Source organism: Trichosurus vulpecula, chromosome 4, assembly GCF_011100635.1.
Source record: "Trichosurus vulpecula isolate mTriVul1 chromosome 4, mTriVul1.pri, whole genome shotgun sequence".
NCBI lineage: Eukaryota > Metazoa > Chordata > Mammalia > Diprotodontia > Phalangeridae > Trichosurus > Trichosurus vulpecula.
Window position 1 is genome coordinate 341,176,888 of NC_050576.1, and position 22,102 is coordinate 341,198,989.

General features: G+C 40.5%; 1 protein-coding gene across 1 annotated transcript in view; it reads right to left on the reverse strand.

Moving 5' to 3' along the window:
• The window catches only part of OBI1 (ORC ubiquitin ligase 1), a 48,587-nt gene extending 26,760 nt beyond the window's left edge, over nt 1-21,827 (reverse strand). The window contains exons 1-4 of the mRNA XM_036758322.1: nt 21,461-21,827; nt 11,254-11,389; nt 8,586-8,677; nt 5,851-6,093 (exon numbers count right to left, since the gene is read on the reverse strand). Coding sequence (XP_036614217.1) covers nt 5,851-6,093; nt 8,586-8,677; nt 11,254-11,389; nt 21,461-21,532 — 543 coding nt within the window. The 5' untranslated portion in view covers nt 21,533-21,827. The remainder of the gene's footprint in view (nt 1-5,850; nt 6,094-8,585; nt 8,678-11,253; nt 11,390-21,460) is intronic.
• Nucleotides 21,828-22,102: the final 275 nt, after the last annotated feature.

A 22,102-nucleotide genomic window follows, 5' to 3' on the forward strand; every position in this document is an offset into this window, starting at 1 on the left:
TCACATGCATTGTTCGGAACCAAGGCTGCAATGAAGTCGCATGATGCAATGCAGGCAAGTGCTGCCAGAAACACCTTGGATTCATTACACATTTGATTTTCAATCAACTTTTGGTCATTGCATATTCAGAAACCTTTTACTGTTGCCAAACTTTTTTCAACCCCATATAAGGTCATGACCTCCAGTTTAAGAAGAGTTAGATTAGATCACCACGGAGATTCTTTTCAACTCTAAATCTAAGATCCTGTGACACAAAACATTCAATTAATATGCTTTCCTCTTTCGATCTTATGAAGTTCTTTAAATACCAAACAAAACACTCTTAGCAAGAGGAGAAATTCAAGATTTGGAGTACTTATTTCCAACGGTATGGTTTTAAATAAACAAAAAGATAACTTTCCAAATTTTACTTTTTTTCTTCCACCCCCCCCAAGTGTGATAGTCAGCATGGCCTAGAAAAAAGAGAATTGTCCCCTTGAGGCAGAAGACCAAGGTTCAAATTCTTCCTCTGATAGGCCCTGGTTGTGTGACCATGAGCTAGTTAGTTAAGTCAATCTCTTGCTAACCCCATGAAATTCTCTAAACCTATAAATTACAAAGAAGGTATTGATCTGCAATGAAAGATGAAGGTTTTTAATAGTTGCTCCGTGCATCAATGAAATCATGATGGTGGGGGGAGGGAGGGAGAAAAGAATAGGGACGTTTTCCTTTAAACAAATGAGACATTTGTAACATCTATAAGCTGACTTTCTGGGGTCTAATCCTATGTTAAGCTGAAAACTAAGTTCTGGACCCTGGTAGAGTTACACATTCACTGAATCTCGGAGTTGGAAGGACCCTCAGAGGCCATCTAGACCAGGTGTTGGACTTCAACCTTTTTTTGTGTTCTGGACTCCCCGCTCTGGCAATCTGGCAAAGCTTATGACCTCTGTCTCAGAATGATGTTTTTTAAATGCATAAAATAAAATATATAGAATCATAAAGGAAACCTATTATTTTGACATAGTTATTAAATTATTAAAAATAACAAGTTCTCAGACCTTTGCTCTACATAGAACTGTACCTCAACAAGGCTCTCTCTACAACAACCCCAGCAAATGACCACCTAGTATTTGCTTGAAAACTTTTAGTGAGCAGCCCACTAAGGCAGGAGGCAGGACCCTGCACTTTCTATAGTTCTATTAGCAATTTTTTTTCTTACCTAAAGCTTAAATGAGACTATATAGACTGCCTCTACCTTGGACAAGTCACTGAACCTCCTTGGACTTCAGAGGTCATTCTAACTCTAAACTTAGATTCTATGAACCTCTGAACTTCCTCCCACTGCTCTTACACATGAAATCTTCTCAAATACTTAACAGATGCTTCTCATGTCTCCCCCTCCCCATTCCTCTCTTTGATTATATATGGTCAAAATTTGTGAAAATAGCTCTACCACCAGCAAAAGCCTTAAAGTATTCCAAAGCTATTTGTTAAAAATTACAGTAGGCTCACAAAAGTTATGCTGTCCTCTTCTGTACCTAATATTGCTAATTCTCCTAATCAGTCCCTATCTCCTACTAATATGGTTTCTTTCTTGCCTCTTTCCTCCTTCCCTCCCCCACTCAAGGAGTACAAATCCCTTAAATGATCAAAGAAATGAGCAAAGATAAGAAGGGGAGACAGAGTAACGGGCAGTTCTTTTAGGCTTAAAGACTGATTTTCCTTAGACTTATCCTTGTTTCTTTGGAGCACTGGACACCTGTTTATTGCCTGCTATAAACCAATCAGGACCACTGAGGGTTAATTCATTAAGTGACTGATAAACACCATTACTGCCCCTCCAAAGATACAGAGAAAGCCATTTACTTCCTCATATGCACAGACAATGAATTAAGTTCTCAAGCATAGCACCACGGAGAGAAGCACTTAGCAAATGCTTTTTGATGATGCTGACAAGCTTAAATTAGAAACTAACTCGTTTAATTTCTTTCTCCCACCCCCTCACTACATAGCCCTATATACTGTGACTGGGAATTATCACTGGCTTGGCATCAGTTAATTCTCAGAATGGGCTGTTCTTCTCCCTCTTGGACCCAAACCTGCCTCAATCATAATACCATCTAAGTTTAAGGTCACCCACCCACCCAACACTCTGTTCCCTTACTCTGAATGCTCATATCTTCATGTATATTATTTTGCAATTCATAACCATTTTCTCCCTCTGTACTTATTTGATTGTAAACACCTTGATAAAAAGGCAGAGATTGCATTTTCTAGTTTTCTATTTCCTCCTGTCTACCTCCCCTCTTCCCCCAAGGGCTTAGTAACTTGCATAGGGTATAGCCTCTGGATCTTTATTAGGACAGGGGTAGGGAACAGGCCTGTGATTTCATTGATGCAGAAGAACCCTCAGCAACTCAGCACCTTCTCAGTAACTTATGGTCTTGCCTGGAGCAGTGGTGTCAAGCTCAAACAGAAACTGGGGGCCACTAAACCCTACATGAGGATCCCTGTGGGACGAATATTGACTTAGCCACACGTGCTTTTTTGTTTCTTTTTTTCATGAATACATAAACATATTAAAATCACATAGGAGCTTATTGTAATCTGTTCAGGCCACACTTGGGAATGTTGTGTCTGAGTGTTCGATACCTCTGGCTGGAGCTCTGAAAGGTAAATGACTTGAACAAAGTAACCCAGCCAGCATGGGTCAGAAAAGGGCCTTGATGCCAGCCAGAGCTCTAACAACTACGTTACATTGCATGTCTCTTAGATCTTCAGTAACTGCCTAAAACAGTTTTGAGGTCTTTCCCATATTTAAGAAAGCTTTAGGTCTGTAACAGTTTAATGCCTGAACATTAAACAAACAAAAGGGCCAAATATGTTATGCATGGCTTTTTTAAATTAAAAAGTACAAATAATAGATCTGTTTTCCTGAATATATCCTTTATACAAAAATATTTAGTGCAGGAAATACAATGAAAAGTAAGAAAAGTTAAGAGAGCCTAGATGTAGTTTTATTACTTGTTATCACCAATGGGGAATGGTCAGTCAGCGAATCAGTGGATTATAAAACCACAGCTGCCATTTCCTCATCTTTTTTTGTTCTCTCCTCACAAAAAACAAAAAACCCAAAACCCAAGATGTCAACTGTGCAGTCAATACAGAGTTTTAAAAACACATGCTTCTCCCTCTTAAAGCTGATGCACACTCAGCGTGATTATGTCTGCAGGCCCTTTTCTCTAGAAGCAGTAAATTCCCTTTCTTTCATCTTGGGCACCAACACCCCAATAAAGCATATATTCTGCATCTGGGTATATGGTGATAACTTAATTACAACAGCCCAAGGCCAAGCAGGCTAATGGATGTAGTTTCTTTTCTGCTCTCTGAGACAAATCCAAGGTTTCATCTTTAAAGTTCATCCGGAGCTCTTTGGTGATTTTAGGGCAAGGAAGCTGATTCAGAAAGCCAACATAGAGAACAATGGCTGAGTATTGAACATGTCTAATTTGTGCCAACACAACTATTTCAACTCATCAGAGTGGAGCAGGCCTCTGTGGAAGAAGCAGAAGAGAGGTCAGCTCTGAGGTTCAGCCTCATTTCATATGTACTGCAGATTTTGGAATGGCCACAATGTCCAGCTCTCCTGGGGAAAGTCTGAATCTATAACAGAATACTAACTTCTCTCCTGACAATGTGAGCTTCACCATTATGCCTCAGCTTCCTCCTCGAAAAATTCCACCTTCTTGCCCACTCCTCCATTTTGAGTAAATGCCCGGGCCGGCCACCCTCCATGCCTCTCCCAGCAGTGCTCCTGACTCTGCACTGCCCCTATACCACCACACAGGGCCCTTCTCACACTGCCGCCCACTTTTAATCTCCTTTTTTATGTGTCACCTTTCCAAGTTCCCTCAAGGCAGGGACTGTCTTTCTTTTTGCTTGTATTTATGCTCCCAGTGGCTAGTATTATATCTGACACATAGCAGACATTTAATAAATATGCCTATTGACTTGACTGACAAACATCCTGCAGTAAAAAGGTGAAGATGTGACCTGAGTAGGAATATAAGCAGAATGAAGAGTCATCCTATGGGAAGGGATTAAACTTGTTCTGCTTATTTGCAGGAGACAGACCAAAAAGAAATAGGTAAAAGTTGGAGGGGAAATTAAGCTTGATTTTGGGAAAACTTCTTAACAACTTTTTTTAAGACTATACCTGTGATTTCACTAATACAAGGAATTGCTGGTGGGGAAAGCTATTCCACCAATACAAATCTACACCTGCAATGCAATCAAGAGTATGAGGAGAGTTTGGGGGATGCTGAGAGGTTAAGCAACTTGTCCAGACTCATACAACATGTGGCAGAGGCAGCACTCAAACCCAGGGTTTCCTGACCCCAAGGCAAACTTTCTACTCACTACCTTATGTTATCCTGTGCCCAAAACAAAACAAAATAAAGACCTAACCATCAAAAGCTAATTAGAAGTGTATGGGGGGGGAGGGGGGGTCCATCTAAAAATGAGGAAGCTGGATGGTCTCTTCCTAGACACATTGTTCATGGAAAGCATGGAAGGCTTCTCGGGTTCTGTCCAGTTCCAAGAGACTATAATGCTACACTTGAGGCAACTACTCACATGGAATGGCACTGGGATTAGACTGAGACCCAAGTTCAAGTTCTGAGTTAGAGTTCCTGGCCCACAAAACTCAATAGTTCTGTGACCTCAGGCCTCATTTGCAAAGTGGGGATGACACCACTTATGCTACCTACCTCACAGGGATTATCATGAGAATCAGATGAGAAAACTTATATATGGTGCTTGACTATTTTGCAAAGGGATATATATTTATATATAAAATTTTAAATATATGTTATTTTACATATTTAAAATTATATATGCACCCAAATATACACATACACTGCTTAGTAGAGTGAAAGGAATCAGAGGAGTCTGAGGATGTCGGTTCAAATCCTACCTCTTACCCTTCCTACTTGTGTGATCTTGGCAGTCACTGAGCTTCCCGGGGCCTTCAACTCTTCATCTGTAAAATTAGGGGAATGAACTAGATGCTTCTGAGGTCTCTTCTAGTTTTAGATCTGTGAACTTATGTGTATATAACATAGCTCCAAGTAGATTTGTTTTTTAAAGTCACAGTGGTGGACCAGATAGCACCCTTTCACCTGATCCCACTTTCCCAAATGAACTAGTTCTAGTACAAGCTAGAAGTTTTTCCAGGGTAACTACAATAGAAATGTGATTTTCATAGGCTCAGATTTAGAAGTAGAAGGGAACCACGAAGTCCTCTAGTTTAACCTCCTCATTTTATATATATGAAAAAACTGAGATCCTTTGACCTTGACACCAGGTAAAGATCACACAGGTAATAAATATCAAGAGACCAGGTTTGACCACACCCTGACTCCAGGGGTCACTGTTCTGTCCACTGTACTAGTAAAGAAAGCATGGAATAGAGAATAGAAAGGTTAACCTTGGAAAGAAAAAGACCTGGATTCAAGTTCCCCCCTTGACCCCTACTAGTTGTGTGACCTTGGGCAAGTCACTTAACTTCTGAGCATCTCAGGCAATAAAGACTTTAATTTGCCAGAGCAGGTGATCTGCATTCATATAAAAACTTTCTTCACTAGAAGCTTACCACATCAATAAAACAACAGGAACAGGTCACAAAGAAGGAAGAAAAAGAGCAGCAGTTTTTCTTTTTAGGGTTGTTTTAAGTGCTTTTTCAGAAACTTTTCTCCCTCGAAAATGGTTTAATAGTTCCACATGATGTGGCTTCAGATTTGCCATGACCACCTCTTCCAGGAAATGGACCTACCATATCATGGGATTTCTCAAGCTCTATTGGCTTACCTCCTTGAGCTTGTCCACGTCATCTCTGACTTTTTCATAGATGTCATGGGCTGCCCGCAGCTTTTTTTTCCATTCTGACACAGTTTCGAGGGGAGGCTTGCTTCTCTCCTCCGAAGCCAGCCGCCTTTCCTCACTTTGGTTGCCCAGGGTCACAGGATCCAGAACGGACTTCAGCTGTGACTCAAGGCTGAGATTCTTCCCTCGAAGCTCTTCCACTTCCTTCTGCAGGCATTCTATTTCATCCTAATTAAAGGCAAAAGGGAGAGACCGTTCATCAAGCCAAAACATTTCATAAGCTCAGATGTACATGGCAATCCTGAAATACCATGAGAACATGGCAAGATCCAAAGGACTCCAAGAAAGGCTGAGAAAGGATCCTGACATTTCAGAATCTTTTCCCTGGCCAGAAGCTACAAGTTAAGTTGAACTTCTCAAAATTTGAATTAGCAAATTATCCTGAGCTGATTTTGAATTTGATTTCAAATAAAGTTTTCAATTCTTTGATCTTACATGTAATATTAATAATTGACCTGCTACTCCAGCCCAAGTTTACACCCCACCCCCAATTATTCTTCAATACAGTGACACTGGCCTCCATGCTATTCCTTGAATAGGATACTCCTTTCCAGACTCTGAGCAGTCACGGGCTGTCCCCCATGCCTGGGATATTCTCCCTCATCACCTCACAGGCAAGAAGTCTTTCAGGATCCCCCTTAATGTTAGTACCTCTCCTCTGTTGATTACCTCCAGTTTATCCTGTACATAGCATGCAGAGACATATCCATCTGCCTGTTGTCTCCCCCATTAGACTGAAAGCCCTTTGAGGGCAAGACTTTCTTGCCTTTCTTTGTATTCCCGGTGCCTAGCACACAGGAGGCATGTAACAAATGCTAGCTGACTGACTCAGCTTTCAGCCCCTGAAGCACCTATTTAATCACAGCACTCTCTTCTCAATAAGCTTCACTGACTCTCTGCTTCCTCCCTTTGGCATTTAGTGTCCTTCACAATCTGGGACCAATCTAGTCTTACTTTGCATTACCCTCACATAAATGTATTCCCAGCCAAACTGTCCTCCCTGCCATCTACTGGGCATGAGGTTATGACTCCTGCTTCTGTACACATCCCTCATGCCTCCTCATCTCTGCCCCTCTGACATCTCAACTCCCATTCAAAACTCAGCTCAGGGGCCTTTCCTGATGATTCCCCTCCACACAACCAAAATTATTTGTGCCTAGTTTGTATTTACTTATCCTTGTACATGAAATATTAGGAAATAAGCTCTTTCATGGAAGGGACTGTTTTCACTTTTGTCTTTGTATCTTGCCTAGCACTTAGCACGATGTTGCCCCATAGTAGATCCATAATTGAACTGAATTGCATTAAAAAAAAATAGAGTCTGATCTCCAGCATGGAAACAACTTCTAATACAAAAGAATAGTCTCAGAAAAGATGGCTTTATAGATTTCCTAGGGGTGCATGGTAGGTGGAGGAGGGTGGAAATTCACTAGTAAAGATTATACACTTAATTCTAGCGTTTTTGAAATTTTGGCCTCTAAAGTCTCTGTGTCTCCCACCCAGAAGTGGGAGGAAAAATCTTCTACCATTGCCTCTGAATTTTCACTTCTGAAATAGCATGTATAGAATAACTAACTTTTCTGGTACAATTTTTTCTGAATGCCATTTTAAAATGAACAACTCAGGCATTCCAGGCATTTAATGACCACCCTCTGAATTCCCAAAGGACTAATGATGAAGCATACTATCCAGAGAAAGAACTGACACGGTTTGACTACAGACTGAAGCATGCTATTTTTCATCTTCTTTCATTCTTGTTCTTTTGAGTCTTCTTGTACAAAATGACTAATATGGAAATGTTTTACATGATTACATATGTATAACATCTATCTGATAGCTTACCATCTCACGGAGGGTGGAGGAGAAGGACAGAATTTGGAACTCAAAACTCCAAAAAAATTTTTTTAATTGTTTCAACATGCAACTGGGGAAAAAATAAAATGTTTCAAAAATTTTTAAAAAAGAAAAGCAGTCTTTAGAAATTTACTCTGGCAAGTGTTTTGCTCTACATAAAAAATGAGTAGTATTATTACTCATACTACTACTAAAAATAATAATAAACAAATAAAACTGGTTTCGTCTGCTGCCACACTCAGTCTTTCAACCTCCACTGTTGGACTTTCTTTCACAATGGGTGGTAAAAAAGAGGGAAAAAAATGACTAACGTGGATGGATGAAAAGAAATTCTTTTCTAAAAAGGAAAAGTACTGCAATCAGTCAGTAAGTTATTGATCCAATTAGAGAAACATACAATTTCATTATGTGTGGTATTCTGTACCACTTCAGGCATGATCTTTTGTCTCAAACACAATGTTGCCACCATTTTCCATAGCATGCCCAGTTTTGTCTTTGTGTCCCCACAGCCTAGAGTGGCACCTGGCACAGAGCAGATATCTATTCATTCATTCATTCATTCATTCATTCATTTATTTATTTTCTAGCAAAAGTAGGGTCATGTTTCTCAGAATCACAGAAATTTTTAGAGATCATCTTAGTCCAACTCTTTCAGAAATACGAGAACTATGGGTTTAGGAAGGTAGTGAAGTGACTTGACTAAGGTCATCCAGCAAGTTAATAGATGAATTAGGATTTGAACCCAGGATTTATAGGTACAGAGCAGATATTTAAAGGAAGCCTTGTGTTGGACTGGATTGAATTACCTCGTATTCTCGATGGAGTAACTCAAGCCGAGTTTTCCGGAGGTGCTTTCTGACAGTGTGGCTAAGCATAGGTTCACTTTCACTTGTTCCTCCTAGAAAAAAAGAAATCATTTAAAAAATTCTGGAATCTAACAGATATGACAACGAAAAGCAGAATTCCAGTAATATTTGCCCTTCCCCTTTCTCAAAAACCCTTAATAATAACGGTAGTGACTGGATTATATAAAACATTTTAAAGTTACATACATTATCTCACTTTAGCTTCCCAATACCTCCAGGGAGCAATGGGATGAGAGCTGGGTTTAGAATCAGAGGATCTGAGTTTAAATTCCAGATCTGCTATGTACCACCTTCCTGACCTCTGGCCCATCATTTAACGTCTCTGAGCTTTAGTTCCTCATCTGTAAAATGAGAAAAGTGGCTTAGATGATTGCTAAAAATCCTTCTAGCTCTAAACCCAGGATCCTTTAACTACAGATTTTTTTTTGTATTATTACCCCCAGTTTACAGATGGAGAAATTAAGCCTCCATCATGTTGCTAGTAGCAACTAGTGTCAGACGTGAGAACTGAACCTAGCCAGGTCTTCCTGACTCCCAGTCCAGCACTCTGTCCATTATTACACAGTGGCTCTCCCATGCTATTGGTCCCAGCATAAATCTGTCCTTCCCCCAGGTCAACCAAAGCATCTTCACCCCAACCTATGAAGAACAAAATTTAGATGAATGGCTCTATCACTCTAAAAAGGCATCATACTAAAAGCAGCATCATATGGACATGGGTAATTGTCTCAAGGACAGGGAGTGGGCTTTTATTACACATCATATACAGTACACTCTTGAGCACTTATCAGATGTTAAATAAGAGCAAAACCAATTAGCTACTCAAACTTGCTTGGCTATTGGTAATACAATTGAAAAGATTAATGCCTGCTTTCACAGAGCATGCTAACAAACCAATTAGAATGGATTAAGAGTCACCACATTAATTGTAAACCCAGAGTGACTTGTTACAAATAAACTCAAAATAAATACTCTCTAAAAGATGTTAGCTTCCCCTTGCTTCTATTCTAGTCTGTCTTGCTATTTGCTATGTCATGGTAGAGGAAATGAAGACTTCTTTTATTTATGGAAGTTTTATTTCATAACACCTGATGCCTCTAGTTCTTTTACAACCAAAGACCTATTAGTACTAATTAAACATTCCCTTGAGATAGTATGCACTCATAAAAGGTGAAATAAAATATTCTGAATTTGTACAAAATTCTAGAAAGACTACACTGGATTTCTTTTACCTTTCAAAGGTCACTTTATTCAAGGAGGTAGAATTAAGAGTTTGTTCATCATAGGCAACACAGGTAAGAAAAACAAACAAAACACCACGGAGCCCAATAATGATGTCTCTGTTTCTCTTGGTTTAAATGAAATGTGTTTCTTTTAGTGAAAGATGAATCTCCTATGTTATCACTCTGACTGTCATTTCTCTGCTCCAATGGCTCCTCACTACCTAAAATCTAATAAAGTCAAAGTTTCTTATTGTACCACATGGACAATACTTACCTTCAGAGTTTTAACTGATACTTCCTTTAAAAGGTGTTACTTACAATTCCCTGAACACAACCTTGATATTTTAGTGTTTGTTCATACCATTTTTTCTTCCTGGAAAAACCTATGCTATACTTCCACCCATTAAAAGAGCAAAGCAGCAGAGTGGATGGTGTACTGGACCTGGAGTCACGAAGACCAGTTCAAATTCAGACTCAAGACACTTATTAGCTGTGTGACCCCATGCAAACCACTTAACTCTGTCTGCCTTGGCTTCCTCATCTTTTAAAATGGGGATATTAGCACCTACCTCCCAGAGTTGTCGTGAGGATCAAATGAGACAATATTTGTAAAACACTTTGAAAATTTTAAACCACCATATAAATGCTAATTATTAATATTAAAATCTTAACTAACCTTTAAAAGTTCCCAATGCTCCTTCCTCTATAGATACTTTCTGTACCTATCAAATTGCTACAGCTCTTTTTTTAGGTCTTCCTTAACACATACAACTAGTTTTGTCACTTTTCCCCACAACAGAGTATAAACTCCTTGGGGGAAGAGGCTTTGTCTTGTAAATATTTTGAATCGAATGAGATAACATATCTTTTACACTTTACAAACCTTAAAGTGTTCGCTATTATTATCACACATAAAGGGCCATGTTGTATAGGGAATAGAAAGCTGGCCTCAGAGCCAGAGGAGCTGGATTGAAGTCCCCTTTCGGATACACACTTGCTGTGTGACTCTGGGAAAGTCACTTAACTTCTCAGTTCTCAAGGCAACTCTAACATTGTAAGTTGCGGACAAGGTGCTGACCTATATTGGCAGAGGGAGTTTCTTCACCTGGCAGTTCCCTATACTATTAAAGTCACACATCCATTCCCTATTATCATCCACAGTGCCTAGCACATGTGAGAAATATTCAGCAAATGTTTATTGATAATTTGATATTCAACAATGATGAATAAATGATCCATATTTGGGTATGACAGCATCCAGAAAATATTTACTCACTTTAGTATCCAGCCAAAATACATATAACCAACATTTAATGACACATGTGCACATACACAGATATGGGTATATGTATATGTGTATATATGCAAGTATTTAGTGCCCTTACCAATGATCTCCTTGCAGGGATTTTCAGGGGTGATGGGGACACGGCAAGCTGGGCACTGGCTATTGTTCTTCAACCATACATCGATACAAATAGAACAGAACACATGATTGTTGATGCATATGACAGGATGTCGGACCTTTAAAAAAAAGTTACATTGCTTTAGTTTCTAAGTTCAGACGTGCAATCATAATTCAAATTCCATTCATTCGTTCAAATCCCCATTTGGTTTTGAACTATTCAAATGATTTTTTTTTTGCCCAAGCGCAGGTACCACTGCTGCTCAGGAATTATAAAGAAGCTCTTTCTACCCACCATGCTGTTCTTCACATACATGAAACTGACTTAAACCACCAGATACATACCCTGCAATCACTGCCATGCAAAAAGTATGTAGAACTTTGTTCTGAGGCTAAAGGCCTGGGGCTCGTGGTTCACTGACACATAATAACTTATCTAAAACCATTTCCTCTTTAGTAAAATTTGTTTCCAATTCTGATTTCCAACCATATGCTACAAAATTAATGAGTATGAAACAATATGAATTAGAAATACAATTTTCTAAATGTTAATATGATCTAAGTGATACCCAAATCATTAAATGCCTCTCTGAACCTTGAACGCCACAGATCAAATTAGAAGGATACAATTTACTCCTCTAGTGAGATAAACTGGAAAGAATTTAGGACTGAGTGTCAATTGAGTTCAAATCATACCTCTTCCCTGTCTATATTATTTTGCTTGGTGATCTCATCAGCTCCCATGGTTCTATTACCAACTCTATGCTGATAAGTCTCACATTTTCTTGACTAGCCCTAAGCTCTCTCCTAACCTTCCCGACTCACATCTTCAAATTAACCATTAGACATTCTAAACTAGATGTTCTATAGACATCTTCAACTCAAACTGTCCAAAACCAAACTCATTTTCTTTCCTTCCCAAAGCCTCACTTTCCAAACTTCCACCACAATCTTCCCAGTTACCCAAACTCACAAGCTCAACTCTTCTTCAACTCCACCATCCCTAACTCTTCACTCTCACCCCTTATATCCAATCTGTAGTCAAGTCCTGTTGATTTTGCCTTCGGAACATCTTTCAGCTATATCACCCTTCTCTGACACACTGCCTCTAGGATCTCCCATGGCCTCTAGGATCAAATAGAGAATCTTCTATTAGGAATTCCGAGGCTTTCCTAACTTGCCTTGCCAATTCTAGTCCTCTAACACCTCAGTCCCCACCACATCCTCCTCCACCCAGTGTCACTGGCCTCCTTCTTGTTCCTCAAACAAGGCACTCATGTCCAGACTGCAGGCATTTTCACTGGATGCCCCATCCCTGGAATGCTTTCTCGCCTCATCTCTACCTTCTGACTTCTCTGGTTTCTTTCAAAGCCCAGTTAAAATCCACCTTCCATGAGGCGCTTCTCCGGTTCCCCATTAAATACTAGTGCTTTCCTCCTGCTGATTACTTTCAATATATCCTTTATATAGCTTGTTTGTATACAGTTGTTTGCATGCAATCTCACCCATTAGCCTGTGAGTTCCCAGAGAACAAGGATTGTCTTTTGCCTTTCTTTGAATCCTCAGTGCACAATAGGTGCTTAATAAATCTTTACTAATTGACCGACTGATACCTCTGCTTTTTACTATCTACATGACTTTGGGGAAATAAACTGAGCCTCAATTTTGTAAAATGAATAAGAAGGAGGTGATAAACTAGATCTCCAAGGTCTCTTCCAAAGCCTGTGATCTTTATATTCTTATAACACGTAGATTTAATAAGAACATAGGCCCATAGGATTTGGAACTAGAGTAGGAAGGCACCTTAGAAACTGTCTAGTCTTAATTTTACAGCCGAGGAAATTCAGATCCACAGCCAGGAAGTGACTTGTCCAAAGTCAGAGAAGTAATGGTAATTAATGATCACACAAGTAATCACCTCAGGAGGCTCTTTCTAGTACATGAATACCATCACCTGAACTCATTTACTCAGAAAGATGCAATGGATAAGTGAAAAGGAGGAGTCCTGTGATTTGCAAGCTATGGGGAATTTTACTTGAATCTGAATCCCATTTGATCAGCTGGAAGAAGTAGGCACATTGAGCTTGGAGAGGACAAGACTTAGGTGGTTGGTCATTTCTGTCTTCAAGTATCTGAAAAGCTGTCTTGTGGACAAGGGCTGAGACTTGTTCTGTTTGGCCTGCAGCCCAAATCTCCTGGGGAGGGGGCAGGGTTTCCTTTTCTTTTTTCTTTTGGGTCTTTGTCTCCCCAGTGCCTAGCACAGTGCCCTACACAGAGTATTTAATTATTGCTCAACAAACAACTTCCCCAGAATTTTCATGATCTACATACACGTACAGAGAGACAGATCTACAATATATAAAGCAAGCTCATGAAAACAAGAAAACAACTACCTAAATAAATGGGAAATTAGTAGAAGAAAGAAAGTGGAAAAGAGCAAAAAAGGAAGCTATATGACCAGGACCAAAGTTTTCAAGTACAAGACCTCTTTCCTCTTTTCCATAGCACCTGGCACTTTGGACATTTCCTTGTCACCAGAGGAAAATCAGAAGCTTCCATTAATTTACCCTGCCCTTGGCTACACGCCTGTATTTTAGAATGAAATCACAAAGCTATGCCCTGCTCTTTTGCAGGTGAACCCATTCTTAAAGGTATAAGTTTTCTCCCAACAGACGGCACACAAACTGCAGAGAAACATCCCAAAGACTGGAATGTGAATTCTTTCAGGGCCCTTTGCCCAGCCACTTTAAGAGGTTCTGATCTTCAAGTAACAATGTTCTGGTCAAGTCCATAAAACACAAAAGAAAGAGAAAGCAGAGAGAATTACTTGGCAAATGGTAGATCTGGAGTTTCCCCCTGAAAATCATAATCCTAAAAAAAGCAGCCCCTCTAATTGTCTAGGCCTGGGGAAAATGAGATAAGAAAGGAACTGTTTTTCTATGGCTTCAGACAGATAATTTCCCTTGAAAAAGATACATACAGCATAGGTTTTGGTTTTGCTTTTGGTTTGGAGGGGTTGCTTTGTTTTGACTCTAAATTCAGTGCTCTGAGAGGGGACTTAAAGGCCATCTAGTCCACCCAACCTCATACCCCTACTTTACAGATAAGGAAACTGAGTCCCAGAGAGAGGAAGTGACTAAGGTCACAAAGTAGCAGTGCTGGGATATGCACCCAAGTTCTTTGATTTCACATTCTCTTTTCTACTGAATCTCGCTGCCTCTGTTGAGCATAGGCCTGAGATAATTTCCTGAAAAGAATTCGCACTCTGAAAAAAGATATGTGCACTGCTAAATCAGTGATGAAGTCTAAGTCACTCCACTTAGCCTGTCAAATCAGTATAACACAGAGAGAGGCAGAAAAACTGCTATGGTTGTGAAGGGATAGTTACATATTGAATGATGGAAGGAATGATGCACACCTACTGCTAAAACTGAAAAAAAAAAATCCATAATCATCTCTTACACAGATCAGTGCCATTCTGAAGGGAGAGGCAATGCCACTGTCTGCATGCTATCCACTCCTAAGGGTTCAAAATCTTATCGACCGACCCCTGAATTTATTTCTTCAGTCCTGAACTTTGGATGGGAATTTCCAACTGCCGGTTGTATATCTCTTCCTTGATATTCCACCAGCACCAAAATCAAAATTATTTTCTTTTGTTTTTATTTTTTAGAGGAGGGCCAGGCAATTGGGGTTAAGTGACTTGCCCAAGATCAGACAACTAGTAAGTGTCTGAGGTCACATTTGAACGCAGGTCCTCCTGACTCCACAGCCAGTGCTCTATTCACTGTGCCACCTAGCTGCTCTAATCAAAATTATTTTTACTCTCAAACCAGTTACTGTTTCTGACTTTCCTGTCTCTCTGAATGGTGCCACAATTTTTTTAATCATCCAAGATAATCTTTGACTTCTCCCCCACAGAATCTATTATTCCTCTGCAATCTCTCAAATAGGTCACCTTCTTCAGAATCCCACCAAACTGAGGCCCAAGTCCTTACTACCTCTCCCTGAGACTCCTATAGCAGTTCCTGCCTGGTCTCCCCACCCCTTTCCAGGGTTCCTATCTAATCTCCAGAGCAGTACCTGATACACAGCTCTGATTATCTTTAGGGTGATCAGAGATAAAGAAATTGGAACTTGGGCTCATATCTGACTCTTCCTCAGGTTCTTCATCTGTAAAATGAGAGGGTTGATTAAAATGCAGAGACATACATTTTTAGAAATGGCCTATGGGAATTTGTTTTGCTAAAGAATTATTATTATGAAAAATAATAATATTCCAGCTCTACTGCTTAAGAACTCAGATGTAGTATGAAGCAGACCCAGTATAATAGCACTCTGCACTTTTTTTTTCCTTAGAAGTTATGCCTTTCTTAATGTCACCCAAGACCACCTAAACTTTTTGACTGTAATACTGGTGACTTAAACTGAACCTATTGTAATCTCAGCCCTTTAAAAATAATAACGACATCTGATATTTATATAGCACTTTAAGGTTTTCAAAGCACTTTACAAACGTCATCTAGTTTGATCTTCACAAGGACTGGGAGGTAGGTGCTACTATCACCATCCCTATCTTTTAGGTAGGGAAACCAAGGATAAGAGAAGTTAAGTAATTTGCTCCCGGGGCACAGGACTAGTACCTGGGCTGGGATCAGAACTCAGTTCTTTCTGACTCCAAGTCTAGCATTCTTATTCACTCTGCCCAGCTGCTCCTCTTTTTAGGCAAACTGCTATCTTTCCCCATCTTGTATTTATGAAGTCAATAATCTAAACCCAACTGTAAGACTTTACATTTATCCCTGTTGAATTTCATGTTATTAGATTCAGCCCAATGTTCTAGCCTGGCAAGATCTTTTTGAATCCTGGCTCAATCATCCAGTGTATTAGCCAGGCCTCCTTGGCATCTTATCCTCTTCGAATCTGATTAGGATGTCCTATATAACTTTATCCAAGGCAAGAAAAACAAATGTTAAACAACACAAGGACTAGCTCGGAGCCCTGGGCCACTCTACCAAAGTCCACCTTTCCAGCTGACAGAAAACCATTAACAACTATCCCTTGGGTCTGAATGTTTAAGCAGTTCTGAAACTAACTGCATGGTCATCTAGCCCACATCTCCCCATCTTGTTAGTAGGTATTTTCTGTTCCCATCAAACTATAATCAGTTTCACCTTTGCCATCTCATCTCTGTACTCCATTCATGTCATTCTTTTTATGCCTAGGATACCCTCCCTACTGTTCCTTCAGCACTCGGCTAAAAATGCTACTTCCTTCATGTAGGTTCCCTGTCTATCTTACTCTTCTATGCACTGGAAATGATCCTTTCCCAAAACTCTCAGAGCACTTTGACTGTACCTCTCTTGCATTCTATAATGTACTGTTCTTATGTGTATTTCTGCTGACCTCTGACACTGGAAAATATTCATCTTATTATGATCAAATATTACATTTTAACTTTTCCCAAGAGACAAATGAAGAACTTTTCAGGAAGAAAAAGGATGCAACATTTCCAAAATGACTGTTACCTGGTTCCTAACACTTTATCCTCATGAATTTGCCTAATTTTTCAAGATAAACTTCCAGTACAGTTTGGATAAGAGATGTTTTTTGTTTTGAAAAACCACTTTATTCAGTAGTAGGAATCTTGTTACAGAGACTTGGGGGCATATAACCCACAACCAAGTAATATCAAGTAAATTACTTAAGCCTTCTTTGTTTCGGTTTCCCAGTTTTACTAATTGTTTTACTAACATTCCTAATGTGATCTTCCTTTTATCATCAAGATTATAATCATGATAAAAATTATCCAAACCTTTTGGAATTAAGAGTATAAGTTATTTTCAACAATAACAATGTTCAAAAGATTAATGCATTCGTGAACTGCATTAATAAAACTGTAATGTCAAAGGAGATAACAGCCCACTGTACTCTTCACTGGTAAGACCACATCTGGAGAAGTGTTCACTTCATTGTACTCTAATCTACAAGACTCTAGGATTCTAATCCTGATACTTTAAGCAATCAGTGAAAGGGCACAGCTCAAAATCTACTCTAATTCTTATCTTGGGAAGCCCAAAGCTTAAGCAAAGAGATAACATCATTTGCCTCCATTAGAACTCTGAAAATTCCTGGTAATTAGCAACTGTTTGGTAGAATAGCACTAGTAACAATAAGGGAAAAGAAGAAAATGCACTGACAGCAGAATATGGACCATGAGGTTACTAATTTTTTACCAACAGACACTGACCTTGGTAGCCTAGGTTGAGATTCATTAGAATTCTTTCAGTTAACATCTGGCTGAGAAGCTATACTCCCCTCATCTATGCAAAAAAGAGTAACAAACACATCCAAGTGTTTTAAAAATGAAAAATGGTTACTAAATGTTTAATAATGCTAACTATAGCAACGCCATAATAAACTGTCTAAATGCATTTACAGGCCTTCCAAACAAAATTCTAGATTTGAACCAAAAGACATGCTAAGTCAATACAAATTGCTTCTGACTTCTCTTTTTCCTTCACTGAAATTACCTATCTGGTATCTCTTTAGAGGCAAGTTTTCAATGTCAGCGCCTTGTAAGTGACAAGTGGTTCTATGGTAATAAAAGAGGCCTAGAAACAATGCTAGATTTCTATCCTTTAAGATAACAATGTTTGCCTTAAAAAAAAAATAGAGACCCAGAGGCAGTATAGCAGCTTTTAAAGTATAGATCAAGAATGTGATAGCAGGGGATGTTTCAAAAAAGAGTGCTGGGGTGTCACTAGTGGTGGACACAGTTTGCTGACATGGAGCAAGCCTGTATGAGTGGCCCTCAATTTACCTGATTACTTTAACATAGGTAAAAAGGGGATGGGATAATCACAGGAGCATGAGCTCCCTGATGCTAGGGGCTGTCTTTTGCTTCTTTTTGTATCTCCAGGGCTTAACACAGCACCTGGTACTTAATAAATGTTTATTAATTAGTAGAATGCAGAGTGGCTTGGTGCTGCAAAACCATGATACATAGTCCAAAACCCACCGGATTAGTAGAATCACGGTGGGAAAAATCACAGCATTAAGAAAGGGGTGGAGTTGCTTCTATCCTAACTATTTAAAGCATAGTATGCTGATTTCAAAGAATGCTGGCTTTGAAATCAAGATTCAGATACAGATCCCACCTCTCCTACTTATGACCAGTGTCACCTCTCTTGGCCTCAGTTTCTTCATCTATAAAATGGATATAGAAGCACCTACCTCATCAGACTGCTGTGAGAATCAAATAAAATAATGTAAAATCTTCCACAAATCTCCAAGTGCTCATATAAATTACGATATTATTATCATGAGACTGGAATACCTTTGAGGTACCTTCCAACTCCAGGATTCTATGCTAGGAGGACCCTGGATAGATGGACTGCCTGTTCTAATGAAGCCAGTGAATTCACCCAGAAGCAACTCTTCAGTGCAAGATCTCAACTAAAGTAGGTCCAGCCCCACATATTAACTAGGGTCCAGATGAGCAATGAATGAAGAAGGACTATTTTTAGGTTTTAAGCTGTGCTGCCTTGGAAACCCAACCACCTTGTCATCTGCCCAGCCTTTTCTCTGGCTTTCTTCCAACTAAAATCCATCTTCTACAAAAAGCTTTTCTCAGTCCCTCTTAATTCTAGTGCCTTCTTCTGTTAATTATTTCCAATTTGTTTTGCATGTAGCATGTTTGTACATATAGCTTTTTGTTTCCCCCATTAGATTGTGAGCTCCTTGAAGGCAAGAACTGTCTTTTGCCCCTTTTTTGTATCCCCAGCACCTAACACAGTGTCTGGCATATAGTAGGTACTCAGTAAATGCTTATTGACTGACTGGCTTTCCTCGAGAAAGACAAACAGGAAAATGCCTATGACCCAGGGATGGCTTTATTATTGTTTGGAAAGTGGAATCTAATATAAAATTGTACTATAAATACAGGTTCTTAGCAGAGTAACTGGGATTTTGAGTTCACTAAAGATGGAAAAGCCAATGTGTGGGCTTCAGCAGTCAGATATCATTAGCATATTGGCTCCCACACTGGTGTTCCCTGCCTAACTGACCCATAGCAAGGTTCTTCAGCATATCTGCAAAATAGTCTAATGAGTAAAAATGATATAACATGATGCAAAATTAAGGAAACAGTATTTCTCATGCCGTTTCAGTAAACCTTGAATTTCCGTTGTAAGGAAATTGCATCATGACTACTTTTACCACCTTTAAATGTTGTGCGGCCTTCCTCTTTAGTGTCAAAGGCCTTAGATGTGTTTCTCACATACCCATTCCAAGGTGACCCAAGTCAGTGGTAGTTTTAGCTCTATCACTCACTCACTAGCTGGGTGACTTTAAGGAAGTTATATAACCTCTCTGGGTCAAAGTTTCCTCATTTAAAGAATGAGTTTATAAAAATATCTGCCCTATCTGACTTTAAGGGATGTTTGTAGGGACCAAATGAGATGATAAATGCACTTTTGTGAAAGCAGAAAGCCCTCTACAAACATGTTTGCATCATAGTTCCCTGAATGAGTTAAAGACCTAAATTAGCATAATTAATGAGGAGTGATAATCCTTAACTCCAGAAGTTGGAACTTCCCAAGCGGATTTTCTCAAAACACTGATTTAGGGGAGGAGGGGAGCACCATAAGCTGGGCTGACAGTGAGCCTGCATGGCCTAACTTTGAGTTCTGAAGTTTCACTAAGTCTATCTGGGGGGAAGGAGGTGGTGGGCTGAAATGATATGCAAGGGACCTACAAAACTGATGACATGAACCGGTGCCTTACACACAATAAGCACTCTATAAATATATGGCTTAAATGGCACTTAAAAATTTGACAATGAGCTTGCATGGCCTGTGGTTTACACTGTAGTTTCAAAAACTGAATATGGGAGTGGGAGGGGAAAAGAGATGTGCAAACCACCGACATGAACTGGTACTTTACACATAGTAAGCACTCAATAAATATGACTTAAATGGCCTTTAAAAATTTGACAATGGGCTTGCATGGTCTAACTTTCTGGTTTAAACTGTAGTTTCACAGTCTGTATTTGGGGGTGAGAAGTAGGGTAAAAAGACAGATGTGCGAAGCACTGACGTGAACTGGTGCTTGGTACACAGTAAGTACTCGATAAATATATGACTTAAATGGCCTTTAAAAATTTGACACTGAGCTTGCATGGCCTGTGGTTGAAGCTGTAGTTTCGTAAAGTCTGTATTTGGTTTTGGGGAGTGGGGAAAAGACAGACTTGCAAATCACTGACATGAAGTAGTGCCTTGCACATATTAAGCATTCAATAAATATCTGGCTAAACGGGCCTTTAAATTGTTTAAGAGGGAACACAGAAGGGAAAAGAAATATGAAAAGGAGATGGCTTTTTTATTTGAGGAAAAAAATTAAAATTTACCGATCACAACTGCTTTTCTCTACCTTGTTTCACAAGTGCATTTACTGAACCTTTTACATCGGAGTCTAGGGTGGAGAGAGCCTCCCTCACATTTTAGGGAAGGCTTGTCATTATTTGTACACCACTTAGGGGGTTCATTTTATTTATTTCGGACGGACGGTTTGAACCAAAAGTCATCCTTAATTAAAAAAAAAATGGAAAAAAAAAAGAAGTTAAAAACCAATGCCTCCAGTTCAGGAGAAAAAAAAAGGCCAGGGAGGAAGTCAACTGACCATTGTTATCTCGCGCACTCGGACGTTCATTAGCATTTTGAGCAACCAGAGCTCCAATCCAGGTCAGGGCGTGCGCCCAGGCCGGGTATGGCTGGGGGGGAGGGGGAATCACATCTTGAGGCAGCCCCCTCCCCCCCCCCCGCATTCCCCCCAACTCCGCGCACTCGGTGGCTCTCCACGAGCTGTCGCCCACGCGATCCGGGCCGGGAGGATGCAGACCACGCCACCGGCTCCCCCGCTGTATCCCTCCATCAGCGCCCGCAATCCCGGGGACCCCCATATTCCAGAGCCCCCACAGTCCTCCCTCCCCCAAACACACACACTCCCTTTTCTTCTTCACGCCCACCAAACACCACCCCCCCCTTACGGAAGATCCGCCGCTGATAGGCATGGGCTCGGCTCCCCATTTACCCCCGGCTCCGCTGCCCTACGCGAGCATCTCGGCCGGCGCCGGCACGGATCCCTCCCCTGCGGCGCCTCCGCGGGCCGCACAGCCTCCGTTCCATTACCTTCCCCAAGCAAATGTGGCACGTGATGGGCAGCGTGAGAGACAATGTAACGTTCTGAACGTTCTGAGCCATGGCCGCGTTTAGAATCCCGCCAACACGGAAGTCCCACCGCCCGCGGCGAGCCGCCAGCTCCGGCCGCCGCGGCTCCCGAGCGCTGGAAGGTTCGGGCTACGGCGGCTCTTCGGGGCCAATGCCTTCTCCTAGCGAGGAACCGAAACGCGCTTTTGAAACGTGGAGCCGGCGGGAGGAGGGGTGGGGGGAAGACGAGGGAGGAGAGGGAAATTTCCCGCCCTACCCTTCCCCCCACCCCGGGACAATGTAAAGGCTAAAAAGATCCAGGGGAGTGAGGGGAGGGGACTAAGGTAGTAAGGAACGTGGGGGAGATGGCACAAAAGAGAGAAGTGAATAGAGAAAGTGAGTGAAGGGATTTTAACCGCCTAAAAAGAAGCTGGAGCTTTAGCATCGTCCTGCCTGCGGGAACCAAATACTTGAGAGCGGTCAGAAGGTGATGAGAAAACGCATCTTGCTATTTTAATCTGAATCAAGCCCTTTCATATGCCTGCCCCCTCTCCATTCTTTGGGAGTGCCTGGCATGTAGTAGGCACTTAATAAATGTTTATTGAATTGATTTGAAGTGGGGCA